The sequence below is a fragment of the Sinocyclocheilus anshuiensis genome, unplaced genomic scaffold (assembly GCF_001515605.1).
Source record: "Sinocyclocheilus anshuiensis isolate Anshui unplaced genomic scaffold, SAMN03320099.WGS_v1.1 scaffold877, whole genome shotgun sequence".
Classification (NCBI taxonomy): Eukaryota; Metazoa; Chordata; class Actinopteri; order Cypriniformes; family Cyprinidae; genus Sinocyclocheilus; species Sinocyclocheilus anshuiensis.
In genome coordinates this window covers 1,048,895-1,064,121 of record NW_015557181.1, presented here as the reverse complement: position 1 = coordinate 1,064,121, position 15,227 = coordinate 1,048,895, and the positions used below count along the sequence as shown (strand labels likewise).

Genomic DNA, 15,227 nt, shown 5'->3' with positions numbered 1-15,227 from the left:
ACGAGCTGTTTTAGGGGGGCGTGGCAGAGTCTTAACTTTGATAAAGAATATCTCTTTGGTTTTGAGACTTTAGTCTTTGCAACTTCAGGGATCTTATCTATTCACGAACAGCTTGTAACACTCCAAAGAGAAAGGAAAACTTGAAATCGCATCATATGACCCCTTTAAAATCAAACTGTTCTTCTCAAAACCTCATTGCGCTTTAGTCAATCTCTCCTCCGTCACTCATCATGATGAGATCTCTAAACCTCCTCAGGAGCTTGTTGACGTAGTGCTGATGAGGAACGCTGAGACGTTCTAAAATTTACTCCTCATCAGGCCATCCAAGATGTAGATGAATTCGTTTCTTCATGGGAACAGATTTGGAGAAATGTAGCATAACATCACTTGCTCGCCAATGGATCCACTACAGTGAATGGGTGCCGTCAGAATGAGAGTCCAAACAGCTGATAAAAACATCACAATAATCCTCAAGAAATCCACACCACTCCAGTCCATCAATTCTGTTAACTTGTGAAGTGAAAAGTTGCATGTTTGTATGATACAAATACAATATTAAGGCGTTTAAGTTTAAACCGTCGCTTTGAGCCATAAAATACAAGCCCAGAATCTATAATATCACTTCCTCCAGTGAAAAAGTCCATCCCGTTGTCCTCTCTCATTAAAATAAACCGACATACACTACCAGACAAACGTTTTTGAACAGTAAGATTTTTAATGTTTTTAAAGAAGTCTCTTCTGCTCACAAGCCTGCATTTTTTGATCCAAAGTGCAGCAAAAATAGTATTATTGTAAAATATTTTTACAATTTAAAATTTCTATTTGAATATATTTTTTAAATGGCTGAATTTTAGCATCATTACTCCAGCCACATGGTCATTCTGATTTGCTGCTCAAAAAACATTTATTATTACTATTATGTTGAAAACAGCTGAGTAGAATGTTTTCAGGTTTCTTTGATGAATAGAAAGTTCAGAAGAACAGCATTTATCTGAAAAAGAAATCGTTTGTTACATTATAAATGTCTTTATCATCACCTTTGATCAATTTAAAGCATCCTTGCTAAATGAAAGTATTAATTTAGCTGTATTTTGGATCAAATAAATGCAGGCTTGGTGAGCAGAAGAGAATTCTTTAAAAAACATAAAAATCTTACTGTTCAAAAACTTTTGACTGGTAGTTTATTTGTTTAGAACTGTTTTACAATGTTTTCGCTTGTAAACTGTGCTTAATCTGTGCATATTTCTCTCCTGATTCAGATGAGACGGCTTTTTCACTGGATAAAGCAATATTATGAATAGAGGACTTATATTTAAGTCAGAATCAACAGTTTGAAGTGAACAACATTTTGATTTGCTTCCACCAAACATGCAGCTTTTTGTTTTACAAGACATTAATTCATGGACTGGAGGTGTGTGGATTATTGTGATGTTTTATCAGCTGTTTGGACTCTCATTCTGACGGCACCCATTCACTACAGATGATCCACTGGTGAGCAAGTGATGTAATGCTAAATTTCTCCAAATCTGCTCCAATGAAGAAACAATCCACATCCTGGATGGCCTGATGGGGAGTAAATGTTCATTTTTGAGTGAACTATTCCTTTAAATTTAATATTTGGTTTTTGTTTCTGTTTTTTTTTTTTTTTTTTTTTTAGTTCAATGCTACATTTCTCCAAATCTGATGAAGAAACAAACTCATCGACATCTTGGATGGCCTGCGGGTGAGTAAATGCACAGCAAATTTTTTATTTTTGGAGAAACTACTCCTTTAAGAATAACATTTTGGGTAAAGGAAATGACTTAATCATAATGTGTAAGTGATGGCAGATTTCTGAACACCTAAAATTCTTTAATATCCTGCGGTAATCCATCATTTCTCTGTATCACACTGACATGAACTACCAGCAGTCATCACAACCTCCATCTCTCTCCAGCAGCCTGTCTGTCAGTCGCCTATAATAGATGTAATTAGTCATTTCATGGCAAATCAAAGACGATTACAATCACACATCTGGTGCTCATTGAAAATATCCTGGAATCAATTTCATGATTTGTAAAAAAAAAAAAACTGCAGTAGATGAGTTTCATCAGTTCTGCACAAGAACAGCATTGTAAGAACACAGATGAGCACTGAACAGACAATCAGCTCCGTCCAATCCAATTGTGCAGAGAGACGTCAGTTGAGACACTGAAGCTTGAGCCAAAAAAAAGATTTTCCCAAAATCTAATTCTCAAGTTATGATACTGTCAGTGAATGAAAGCTTTGTTCTGTGAGAGGGGGATTTATCAGTGTGTAGAACATGAGCACCAAATCTCGGCATCTGATTTTGATTCATGAAAGCAAATTACTTTTACTTATCAAAGTCTTGTACTGCTTTCAGCCGTATTAAAGAAATATCTTCACTAAACACATCAGGGGAAAATTATGACGAACAAAAGCTAATCTGTGTGAATTTTCTTGCATTTTATAAGAATTTATGTCGTTGAATACAAGTAATAAGGTTAAATTATCCTTTCTTCTGTCACCTATTATAGAGTGATGGTAATATCACAATACTGTTTGTGTCTTACTACTATGTCAGCCCTTTTATGGCTATAGCTATTTTTCGGATGAAAGTTAAATTATTTTATATATTTTAAAATGTAATGTATTCCTGTGATGGCAAAGCTGAATTTTTAGCAGAAACTTGTAATTATCAATGCTGAAAACAGTTGTGCTGCATAACATTTTTGTGAAAACTGTAATACATTTTTTCAGGATTCTACAATTAATAAAAAGTACGAAGAGAAATAAATAGAAATATTTTTGTAATATATACAGTATATACAGTATATATATATATATATATATATATATATATATATAGAGAGATATACATATATACATATATATATATATACATACATTATATATATATATATATATATATGTATACCTACCATACATACATACATACATAGCCTAAGTATGAATGACTTTCTGGCTGACTTTTGTACTTTTTGCACTTTTTTGTCACATTGTACTGACAAGCAAAAATCATAAGGACTGAAAAATATCACACAGTGTACACCAGGTTCAGTGAGAGTCACCTTTAGTAGCGACGACCTCCACCAGTAAGAGGTGCAGACTGCGTGAACGAGCGTCCCGCGCGGGAAGCAGACGCAGCATGAGCAGACGGGCGCAGCAGCGCAGGAAACGCAGCTCCTCATCAGGACTGCGCAGACACGGATGCAACGGAAACGCTCGTGGTACTTCCTCCAGCCTGGAGAGAGAGAGAAAAAGAGAGAGACTATTGTATTCTATTGTATTTAAACTGTCATGCAAATGAAACAATCTGAAAATTGAAATTGTAAGAGACAGAAATTAATATCTTGTTTTATTTTATTTTAATTCAATTATATTAGCACTATTTTTATTTTCTCCTTTTTCTTATTTGGCAACATGCAAAGCAAACATGCCAATAAAGTACTTTGAAAAACTGCAAGAGACCGCAATTAACAGAATTAATAGAATTAATAAAAGGAATCATAACAGAAATTTTATTTATTTTTAACTCAAACTATAATGTAATATAATTATATATTATATTAATTATATTTTGTTTTTGTGACACATTAACCTTTTTTAAAATTCTACCTAGTAACTCAAAAATATAACACCTCCATGTACTTTTTTGTGAAAGAATCTTTCTTGTACCTTAGCTGCTCAGGATCTTTTTGAGACACCACAAACCCCTTGCAGCCATGAAGACTGCTTTTTGCTTGCAGACGTGTATATAAATATATATATATATATATACATATATATATATAATTATATATAATTATTTTTTTCCCTTTCTTCCTTGGCAATATGCAAAGGAATCATGCCAATAAAGTACTGAGATTGAGATTTTATTAGAATTAGGCCTGTCGCGATAGTCAATATATCGACTTAATCGCACGATATATGGAATTGAGCGCGATCACTTTTGGTGCCGCGATATATTGCGACTGATCATTTTTTTTATAATTAATATTTTAATATTTTATATAACATTTTATTCGATCGCGCTGCCTCTGTTATCTCTTCTGCTCTCTGTGGCGGAGGCGGGGCGGAGGCAGCGTCTCCACGCACACACACAGAGCGGACAGCATTCAAGCTGCGTGTCGCGTTCATTACAACAGTCAAGACGATGAAACTCTCTCTTAGAGCACAGTAAATGAAGTTTACAACTGTTAAAAGAAAAGGCTCAAACTACAGAACAGATTTAATACACTACGCATCAATATCTCTTCTCTTTCTGCTTTAAAGGGGGGGTACAATGCTGTTTCATGCATTCAGAGTTGTTTACACTGTTAAAGAGTTGGATTCTCATGCTAAGCATGGACAAAGTTTCAAAAAACAATTTGGACGTATGACGGAGCATTTCTGTGCCAAAAATCTTACTTCCGGGTTTGTACAAGTTTCGGGGAGTTTTTTTTTCGATCGTGGCTCTTAATGACGTAAACTAGGGTGGAACTCCTTATATGGGCATTTCTCCCGGAAGTCAAAGAAGTGTGTTTTTGGTTGTAAGGGAAAGATAACTTTGTTCAGCTTCCTAAAGTACCCAGCGTTATGTAAACAGTGGATACAGTTTGTTTTTCGGGGGCAGCAACGGAGTTTCACAAGTGTGTTTGTTGACGAACGTTTTATAAACAAGGCCCAGTTTGACGCTGGATTTGCACATCGTTTGATACTGAAAGATGGAGCGGTCCCAGCTATAACAGATCCTGGTCATGATTCAGAACTACAGACGGTAAGTGAAACGGCATCAAATGTCTTTTTTGTTGGCATTCGACGCTCAAGTGCTCGTCACTCTTTAGCTCTGCCCATGGCGCGCCTCCAGGAGCTCGGCTTTTTCCGGAGAGAATCGTAAAGCTGTATCTTTTTTTTATAAATATGATAAAACTAAAGACTTTTTGGAGATATGAAGGATGCAGTACTACTCTATAGGTACTCAAGATTAACATGAGATTGGGTGAAACGGTGTGTGTTATGCCCCCCTTTAAACTTTTATATGTGAAGCGCTGCGAGCTGTGACTCCGTGTTGCTTCAAGCACATCATTCTGCGCACAGGATGCGCAAAAGCGCTTTGTGCCGCTCTGGATTGACCCTTTCATACTGTATGTATTATAATACTTTTGCGCATGATAGGACAGAACAAGAAAGGCTATTAATAATTTAATGTATAGCACAGTAATGGAGTCAGCAACATATGATAGATAGGACTCCTATCTGTCATATGTTGCTGTCTCATTACTGCTGTGCATTTAAAAGAAATGTATTTTAAGTTTATAGTATATATATATATATATATATATATATATATATTTACTTGTTTTTCATTCATGTATTTTACTACAATACAAAAAGCAATGTATACCATTTTACCAGATTTAGTCCTACACTTATTCACTTGTATTTGTTCCCCAATAATGTTCTTTCACTAAATGTTTACATTTTATAAAATTATTGTGCACTCATGATTTTTCTAGAATAACCTAACCTAGTTTATAATAGTATTATTTTCATAGATTATGATTATATATTTTTCTATTTGTTATTTTTCATTAAAATGAAGTTGTCTATATTTCGTAGATTGTGTTTAACACACAAAAGAAGTGACGATCAGGTCAACACACAGAAGTACATTAATTCTACATTGATTTAAAATAATGTGCTGGTATCGGATCGGTATCTGTTGACCGATACTCAGAATTTTCAGTATCGGATTGGTTCTAAAAAAAAATGGTATCGTTGCATCCCTAATTTATTATTTATTATTTTTATTTACTTAGGATATATTCTTTTACATTCCGATTCCAATGTCTAAATATTCTTTATTTTATGGTAACATTTGTTACCCCAGAAAGAACCTGCCTTAAGCCCCACAAGGTAAACATGTTGGTGTTCCTTTCTCGGAATCTGCCTAAAAATAAAAAATGGATCTGGTAGCAGATATGGCCTGTTGCGGCATATGTGCCTCTGTGTGAGACACTTTTAAAAATCTAAACTGACTTTGTTAAACATGTTAATTTGTTTTGTTCTAGTTCTTGTTACCTTGCACTTTTTTGTTAACAAAGGTGTATTTATTATTTATTTGTTTTATTTATTTAGCATATATTTTTTCACATTCCGATTCCAATGTCTAAATATTCTTAAGAATAAAATGTTCTTTGTTCTTTAAAAGAGTGTACTTGCATTATTATGCTATATTGTCATACTGTCATTAATCAGTGGCATAAAATGGTCTTAAAATGGCAATAATATTATTTATCGCAATTCATTTTGGTGCAATATATCGCACAACAAAAAGTAGTTATCGTGACAGCCCTAATTAGAATATTTAAAAAAAATAATATTTTTGTTGTTTTTAAATATATAAAATAAAATAATTTTCCTTTCTTCCTTGGCAATATACCAAGCAATCATGCCAATAAAGCACTTTGAAACCTTCAAAACAGTTATTTATTTATAATATTTTTATTTATGTATTTTACCATTTCTTATTTAAGCAATCACACCAACAAAGGGGGAAATATTTCATAAATGGACAGAGACAGATAAACGGAACAGGTGGAGGAAGACAGATGAGAAGCAGAAAAAGAGAGGCAACAGAAGATGTCTGTCCACTCAGCTAATGAGCTGTGCAGATCGATCGTTTAGACACACACACACACACACACACAAACACTGATGAATACACGACTGGCAGAAACGCTCATTACTGCATCCACATCCAACACACTCACACAGAGAGAGTGTGTAAGCAAATGGAACAACATTAAAAGACAAGTGTGTAAGTGTGTGTGATGTTTTGTGTAAAACAAAGGATCACATTAAAGGCTGGAGTTTTAAAGTCGTCAGCAGTCTTCATCATGTTAATCAATCAAACTGAGAAATATGGATCTCCAGAGTGAGTGTGTGTGTATGTGTGTGTGTGTGTGTGTGTGTGTGTTTATAATGCAATCATTTGGCTTTCTTTCCACAGACAAATCAGTAATCAATGAATCCAATCAAGAGAGTGCTTGTGATCCAAACCCAAGCAGACTGAATTTCAACAAGCACAAAGGTTTTGCATTCTTGTGCTTTTCCCACTTACATTTACTAGTTAATCAGAGTAAAGATGAAAAAGAAAAGGCTTTCGCTCTGTCAATCTGGATAAACACATTTAGACGTTTTAAAGAAACCACATTAAACATTGTTTTTGGAGGAAGAAGTAAAACGCCTGAAACATACATCAGCATTCAAAAGTTGGGCTTGGTTAGAATGTTGTTTCTGAATGTTTTTGAAAGAAGTCTCATATTCTCACCTAGGCTGCATTTACTGGATCAAAAAAACAAACAAAAAAAACAGGATAATGGTAATAATGTGAAATATTTGTACAATTAAAAAAAAAAAATTATATTTGAATATATTTTAAATTGTAATTTATTTCTGTGACCAAAGCGGTATTGTCAGCATCATTACGCCACCCTTCAGTGTTACATGATCCTTCAGAAATCATTCTAATATGCTGCTTTGCTGCTCAAGAAACGTATCTTAACATCATTACTATACTCCATTTTCTTTTGTAACATTTTAAATGTCTTTACTGTCACTTTTGATCAATTTAATGCACCCTTGCTGAATAAAGGTTTTTAATTTCTTCCACCAAATAAAAGCTCACGAACACGAAATTTTAAATGGTAATATATGCACATAATACACTATAGAATGTGGTTATTTTTACATTTGCACTAAATTTAAACAACATTCATGAGAAGGCGTTAATTAATTAGAGTAAAAATGTTAAACCCTTACAGCCCTAAAATAAAGTGCCAGTCAGTATAACAAATAATGCTTTGTCCTGGACAATAATCAAGCATGCCAAAAACAAACCAGTTAACAGATTCAGAATTTCACCTTGTTGACAATGAATAATGTGCATTTTGCATGCATTCAATGGTAACAATTGTATGTCCATCTCAATTAAACCACTAGAAGTGCTGAATGTCTCACCTTGTGTTAGCAGCCTTGAGGTCACAGAAGTGCGTGTGAAGGGTCTTGACCATGTCGTTACAGACCAGGTTGACCACGTCTACCTCAGACAGACGCATTCGCAACTGTTTGGTCATTTCCCAGAAGTCCTCAGACAACATCTGATACAGTTGGCCCTCATCTCGACTCAAGGGGACGTACCACGACAGAATATAGTCCCGATAGCTGTAGTCAAACACTGCAGGGAGAGAAACAGAGAGAATCTCACTGATTAATATAGACAATAATCAGTTTTACCAATATTCCAGAATTACCAACATTTAGTATAAAACCAGTGCATACTGTGCAGAATACCCAACCTTACAATGCAATACAACATCTCCTTCTTAACTGCCCAAATTTTAAAGGGGTAGTTTACCCCAAAATGAAAATTAACCCATGATTTACTCACCCTCAAGCCATAGGTGTATATGACTTTCTTCTTTCAGTCGAATACAATCAGAGTTATATATATATTTTTTAAATGTCCTGGCTCTTCCATGCTTTATAATGGCAGTGAATGGGGGTTGAGATTTTGATGCCCAGAAAAGTGCATCCATCCATCATAATAAGTACTCAACACGGCTCTGGGGGGTTAATAAAGACCTTCTGAAGCAAATCGAATCGTTTGTGTAAGAAAAATATCTATATTTAAAACTTTATAAAGCGTAATCTCTAGCTTCCGCTAACTGTCGTGCGCGTGTTAATGAGAGAGTGGCGTTTAGCATAAGCGCCAGTGAGAAAATGCTAGTCTCACGAGAACCCAGTTTTGTTTACAGCAAAGGAAAACCAGTCTCCTCTTGGCTTATATCGAAATCCTCTGACATTTTTCTTTACAAATCCTGAGATTACGGTTTATAGTTTTAAATATGGATTTTTTTTACACAGATGCATCAATTCGCTTCAGAAGTCTTTTATTAACCACCCAAAGCCATGTGGAGTACTTTTTATGATGGATTTATGCACTTTGCTTTGCTTAAAGGGATAGTTCACCCAAAAATGAAAATTCTGTCATTATTTACTCACCCTCATGTGGTTCCAAACCCACAAGACCTTCGTTCCTCTTCAGAACACAAATTAATATATTTTTGAAGGAATCCAAGAGCTTTCTGACCCTCCCATAGACAGCAAGGGTCCTTACACGATCAAGGTCCAGAAACATAGCAAGGACATTGGTAAAATAATCCATGTGACATCAGGGGTTCAACCATAATTTTACGAAGCTACGAGAATTATTTTTGAGCGCAAAAGAAAAAAAAAAAAAAAAGACTTTATTCAACAATTCGTCTCCTCCGCATCACCCTAGCGTCATTTTGGAGAATATCCACTGAACGTAAATTTCGTATGCTGTTTTGTGTCAGATGTGCCACGTGGATACGCTATTTACATCGTTTACGCTTTGATTTGAACGAAAACAACGTATTCGCGTGGCGCAGCTGACACAAAACAGCATACGCAATTTACGTTCAGTGGATACTCTCCAAAATGGTGCTAGGGTGACGCGGAGGAGACGAATTGTTGAATAAAGTAGTTGTTTTTTTTATTTTGCGCACAAAAAGTATTCTCGTAGCTTTGTAAAATTACGGTTGAACCCCTGATGTCACATGGATTATTTTACCGATATTCTTGCTATGTTTCTGGGCCTTGATCGTGTAAGGATCCTTGTTGTCTATGGGAGGGTCTGAGAGCTCTCGGAATTCATCAAACATATCTTAATTTGTGTTCTGAAGATGAACGGAGGTCTTACGGGTTTGGAACAACATGAGGGTGAGTAATTAATGACAAAATTTTCATTTTTGGGTGAACTATCCCTTTAAAAATCTCAACAGCTATTCACTGCCATTATAAAGCTTGGAAGAGCCTAGAAATTGTTTTAATACAACTTTGATTGTATTTGTCTGAAATAAGAAAGTCATACACCTAGGATGGCTTGAGAGTGAGTAAATCATGTGGTAATTTTCATTTTTGGGTGAACTATCCCTTTAAGGACACATTTACTTCCAAAATCATTACTGGACATCACTCACTCACTCAAACATGCAATGAGGTCAAGTGATAATATAGCGGTTTAAAATGTTAAATGTGGTATACTGCATACTGTTTCACACACTATTTTAAAAAAAGCCTCTTAAGTCAATGAGGCTACCAGATGTCTTCGCTTCACAGCTTTTTATCAGCATGATAAAGCACACAACATCCTCTTCAACATCTTGCTGTCAACAGAGAGAACCAAATATAATAGTCATGAGAAAACAACACTGTATTTATTGGGTGTAAATGGAGAATCGGCTGTTTGCCCTGTCAATAGATAAATCAACAAATACAGACAGCTGGATAGAAATAAAATTGTCATAGATAGATGGACTACAATGAATGAATATACTGATTTTTGTTTGCATAATATTTACTGTAAAAGAAAAGAAAAGACACACACAGCAGCAGGTGGCAGATGGCATGAATGTGATGGCACTAGCAATGATTGCAGACAACTGCAACAGTCCTCTAATGACGCGAGAATCCAGCGCCCACCGAAACCGCTCAGAGTCATAATAAGCAGATCTACAGCTGAATAAGCTTCAGTGACACCCTTTGTGCAGCAGTTATTGAAAACTTGGTTTGCAGGCATTTTTCCTCCCGGCTGAGGCAGCACTATTTATAGTCAGTGACCTCATAAAATGTGCTGACTTTCCCCAGCTGAGCATCAGGAAGTGCTGCTGACAGTCTTCCTGTGCAGTTTCCTTCAGGCATCTTCTGCTTATTAAGTGACACGACAGAAAAGAAGCAAAAAGGAGAACTCCAATAATTATGTCTCACTGTGACTGCAGGAAACATGTAAAATAAAAAATACAATTAGTATAATAAAAAATATAATAATATAAAAAAGTAAAAACTAAACAAAATAAAAAATTTGGGCAATTTGGGAAAAACGGAAAGCAACAAATACAGACTGCTGGATATAAAGAAGTAATCATTTAGCATATTATCAACAGTTTACACTAAATGCATAAATCAATTAAAATATTGTTTTTATACAGTTCAGTCAGAATAAATGGACTACAGTGATTAACGGCTATTAATATATAATTATAAAAAAATTTAAAAAAATGAAAAGTAAAAAAATACAATTAAAAACTTGTCATTATGATGCAAGGATGTTCATAAAAACATAAAACAGATTTCTCAGGTACGGTAATATTTAAGCAACAAAACATTACATTTATGAAAACCTTAAAATGAAATAATATTTCACCCAAAAATGGCAATTCTGTCATTATTTTACTCAGCACTGTGTTGCTGTCAAACCTGTATGACAAGAAATTTCCGATAATAGCCTGGTTAGTGTTTCATGCAATAACCATTAACACAGACTGAACCTTTCAAGTTACAAAATTTACCAAAATGTAAGTTGTTAATTCAGTCATAATATTCCTCCAATGAGCTGTTAACCATCTGAAGTGAATCGTTGAACTCAAGATCAGTCCGATTTGGAATCATTCCGCTCTGCTTTGTGAACCAAACCAATTGATTCACTAGAAAAAGATCAGACTCAAACAATTGATTTGTTCTTTGTACTTTTATGGAGAAGACTGAATTAAGTGTGCATTACTAGAACTTAATTCAAACTTTCTCTTTTTGCGTTCTGCAGAAGAAAGAACATCAAACAGGTTTGGAAAGGCAGGGTGAGTAAATGATGACAGAATTTTCACTTTGCAGATGCAAATGGTTAAAGTGCTTCTTGCTCCAGCAAACATCACTAATGAGAATGAAATGACATCTAATTTACTCGATTCATAAATGTGACACACAGCTGTGCTCAGAATACAGGAGGGAGGGAGTCAGAATGAACGATCAGAAACAGATTCAGTGAACATCCTTCATTCGGTTTAACAAGACCTGTGATGCACAAGCCTTCATAGCCACAACCTGGAAGAGAGTAGATGCCATCTTCTCACCGTTATACACTCATCTTGAAAGAAGACAGGCACATACAGATTATCTAGGCCTTTCAACACAAAAACACCACCCACAAACACCCAGAATTCCTTTAGGCAGGAATTTATCATAAGAGAAATGCCATCAGACTGGCAGAAATGCAAGGGAACCTTGTATGCTTACCAAGGCTTCATTTATTTAATCATAAATACAGTAAAAATGGTGAAATATTATTATAATTGTATTATAAAATGTAATTTATTTCTGAGATGCAAGCTGAATTCTCAGCATCATTACTCCAGTCTTCAGTGTCACATGATCCTTCAGAAATCTTTCTAATATGCTGATTTGCTGCTCAAGAAACATATCTTATGATTATCAATTTTGAAAACAGTTGTGCTGCTTAATATTTTTGTGGAAACAGTGATAGATTTTTTTCAGGATTCTTTTTTTGAAACCGAAATCTTTCGCAACATTATAAATGTTTTTGCTGTCACTTTTGATAAATTTCATACATCCTTGCTAAATAAAAATATGAATTTAACCTTACTAACTTACCAAAACTATTGATCGTCACTGAATAATTATACAAAATTGTCTGTTTTTCACAGGAATATATTACAAGAACTTGAAATATAATGAATGAGACACATATGCTGAGATTTTCTCCTGACGGACAAAAAAACAGCCCAGGCCAGACTTACATTTAATGAAGGACCAGGGCCATATGCAAAATGTAAAACATTAGTTATCATTCTAGTCTCACATCCACACATCACAGACCTTTAAGAAATAAAAATTATATTAGTCTATGAAAATTCGATGAAAATCTATGAAAATTCCTCACGAATCTCTGCAGCTGACCTTTAAACGAGAGTATAACTCTCTCCTTTTACAGGAAATTCTCTGTTTTAGACTCAATAATAAGGTCTATCATAAGACTCCTACTGTGGTTTGGCTGATCATGGACTAAGCAACCGTGAACTAAATCCAAAATAAAAAAAATTCAAGGGTGGCTAAATGAGAGTCGAGTCATTCAGGTTGTTTACAGGAAGCACAATTTTGCTAAAAACACCAGCTGAATACATAAATACAACACAGGAGAAAGCCTTTTGAATTATTTAAAGCTTGAATAATCATGGTCCAGAAAACCAGAAACTACCACACATATAATGCTTCCCTCTGATCTCTTTTCTTCTGTGATTTTGGTCCATTTTTTCAGATTCTGACAGCACAGATGAGTCAAACTGGATGCCAAACAACTGCATTCACCGATTATTTACGGCGTGTGACATTGGTGCTGATGGGATTTTGTCATCGGTGCGTAAAAACACCCAGCAGGGAGTCTGATAACAACGTTTGTGCTGCAGACATATTCAAAAGCGTCTATTATCACCAAAACATGCTTGAAAGACTATGATTTCACATATCCAACACATCTAACACAGATATGGGTTATACAGGAAACTGCATACTACTATTTTTGCAATATATAGTATGTACAGGATGTAAATATTATTATCATATATACATATATACATACGGAGTGTCTATTTACACTTAAGTGCAAATAGCCCGCCTTGTTGGCAGAGGCTATTTACACTAGCTCCACCCAGAAACGTGTGATAGGGATGGTCAACATTTTAAAAGACGGCAGACAATTGTCAGCTTCAGTGGTGTAGATGGTAAAGCGTGTATCGTAGTTTTTTTTGACGCGCTCAACCCGGGTTCGAATCCGCCTTTTACCGAACTTTTTTTTTCTCCCTTTTCAAATCTTATATCACATCGGAAAGGCATTTATTTTCAATAAAAATTAAGGAAATAATCAAAAAGTTTCAATTAAAGTATCGGGTAGGGTTAGGGTAGGTGTAGGGAGGGCTTTATTGTCCCAATAAGGTGGCATCCATTTAATATTTTGAATTAAAATTATAATTTACACTATCGCTATTTACACTTAGTGCAAATAGCTGCTGCCATATATATATATTGGGGCTGAGCAAGTTAACGCGTTATCACGTTAACGCATTCATTAATTAACGCCGGCAATTATTTTATCGCGCATTAACGCAGTTTTTTATTATTATTATGAAAGCCCGTTGCTCACTGGCTCGGAATTCACACAGACAAACCATGGGTCAAAGGAGGGGTGAGATGTTGATCAGTACTGGCTAATCATCAAAAAAAACGTTAATGCCCTGGCAGTGGCAAATAGCTTTGGTTTTATATTTAATTTGATTACATTAATGTTATAAGTTCAGTTTTACAATAAATATTTTAACTGCTACTATGTAAAAGGAATACTGCTGTAAAAAAGCACCTTATTTATTTAAAGTGTTTGTAAACCAAATGTTATTGCACTTTTGTTCATATAGCAGTACTTTTAAATGAAAAAAGTTCACAATACACTACTTTTGAATTCATTATTGCATTTTGTGCATAACAATGTGATTAATCGAGATTAATCGCAGAAAATCATATGATTAATCACGATTTTAAAAAAATATCGTTGCCCAGCACTAATATATATATATATATATATATATTGGCGGGAGGAGCAAACGACAGACACAGTGGGTGTGGCGTCAGGCCTTGGAGAGGCTTTTATTAACATAAAATAAACAAAATGTCCAGAAAAAGGGAATAAAGGGCCCAAAATAAACCGGGGATCTGGTGTCCTCGTCGTGCTGCGGGGTTTGTGAAGGGAAGGGCAGTGTTCAGGAAGGAAGTGTCCAGGTAAGGGGCGGAGTCCGGCGGCCACACGCGCTCCCCTCTCCGGTCCGGGGCGCGAGGCGCAGCGGCTTCTTCCAGCAGCTGCATCCTTCTCATTGCCAACGGCACTTGAAGGGACTAGATGGCCCGGCATCCTGGCCCGACGGCCATTGTAACAGGTGCGGTTCTCGTCTGGACCCATGGGTCTGGCAGCTCACGACTCTGGCGGCGCGGGAGTCCCTCTACGCACCCTTTCTGGACCCACGAGGACACCAGCGTGCATGCACAGGGAAGAGACCGGTCTCCCGAGGAGAGGCGCGCTCGGCATTTAAACAGCAGCGGATGAGGAGGCTCCATTCGGTTCAGGTGTGCCTCACCACACGCCGCCAGCCCTGGTTATTTCAGTGCCCTTCCTCTCTCACGCACCCACTCTTGTCGGGAGCCTGGCGAAGGGCGGCGATTAATGGACAGGGTGATGCTGATAATTAGGGGGGAGGCAGCCGACTCGTCACAATATACAGTGGTGTGAAAAAGTGTTGGCC

At 36.0% G+C, this 15,227-nt stretch overlaps 1 protein-coding gene across 1 annotated transcript in view; it reads right to left on the bottom strand.

The window, feature by feature from the left end:
* Nucleotides 1-15,227, bottom strand: part of LOC107678636 (sorting nexin-25-like) — a 71,697-nt gene that overhangs the window by 44,293 nt on the left and 12,177 nt on the right. Inside the window, exons 3-4 of the mRNA XM_016473981.1 lie at nt 8,026-8,242; nt 3,093-3,265 (exon numbers count right to left, since the gene is read on the bottom strand). Coding sequence (XP_016329467.1) covers nt 3,093-3,265; nt 8,026-8,242 — 390 coding nt within the window. The remainder of the gene's footprint in view (nt 1-3,092; nt 3,266-8,025; nt 8,243-15,227) is intronic.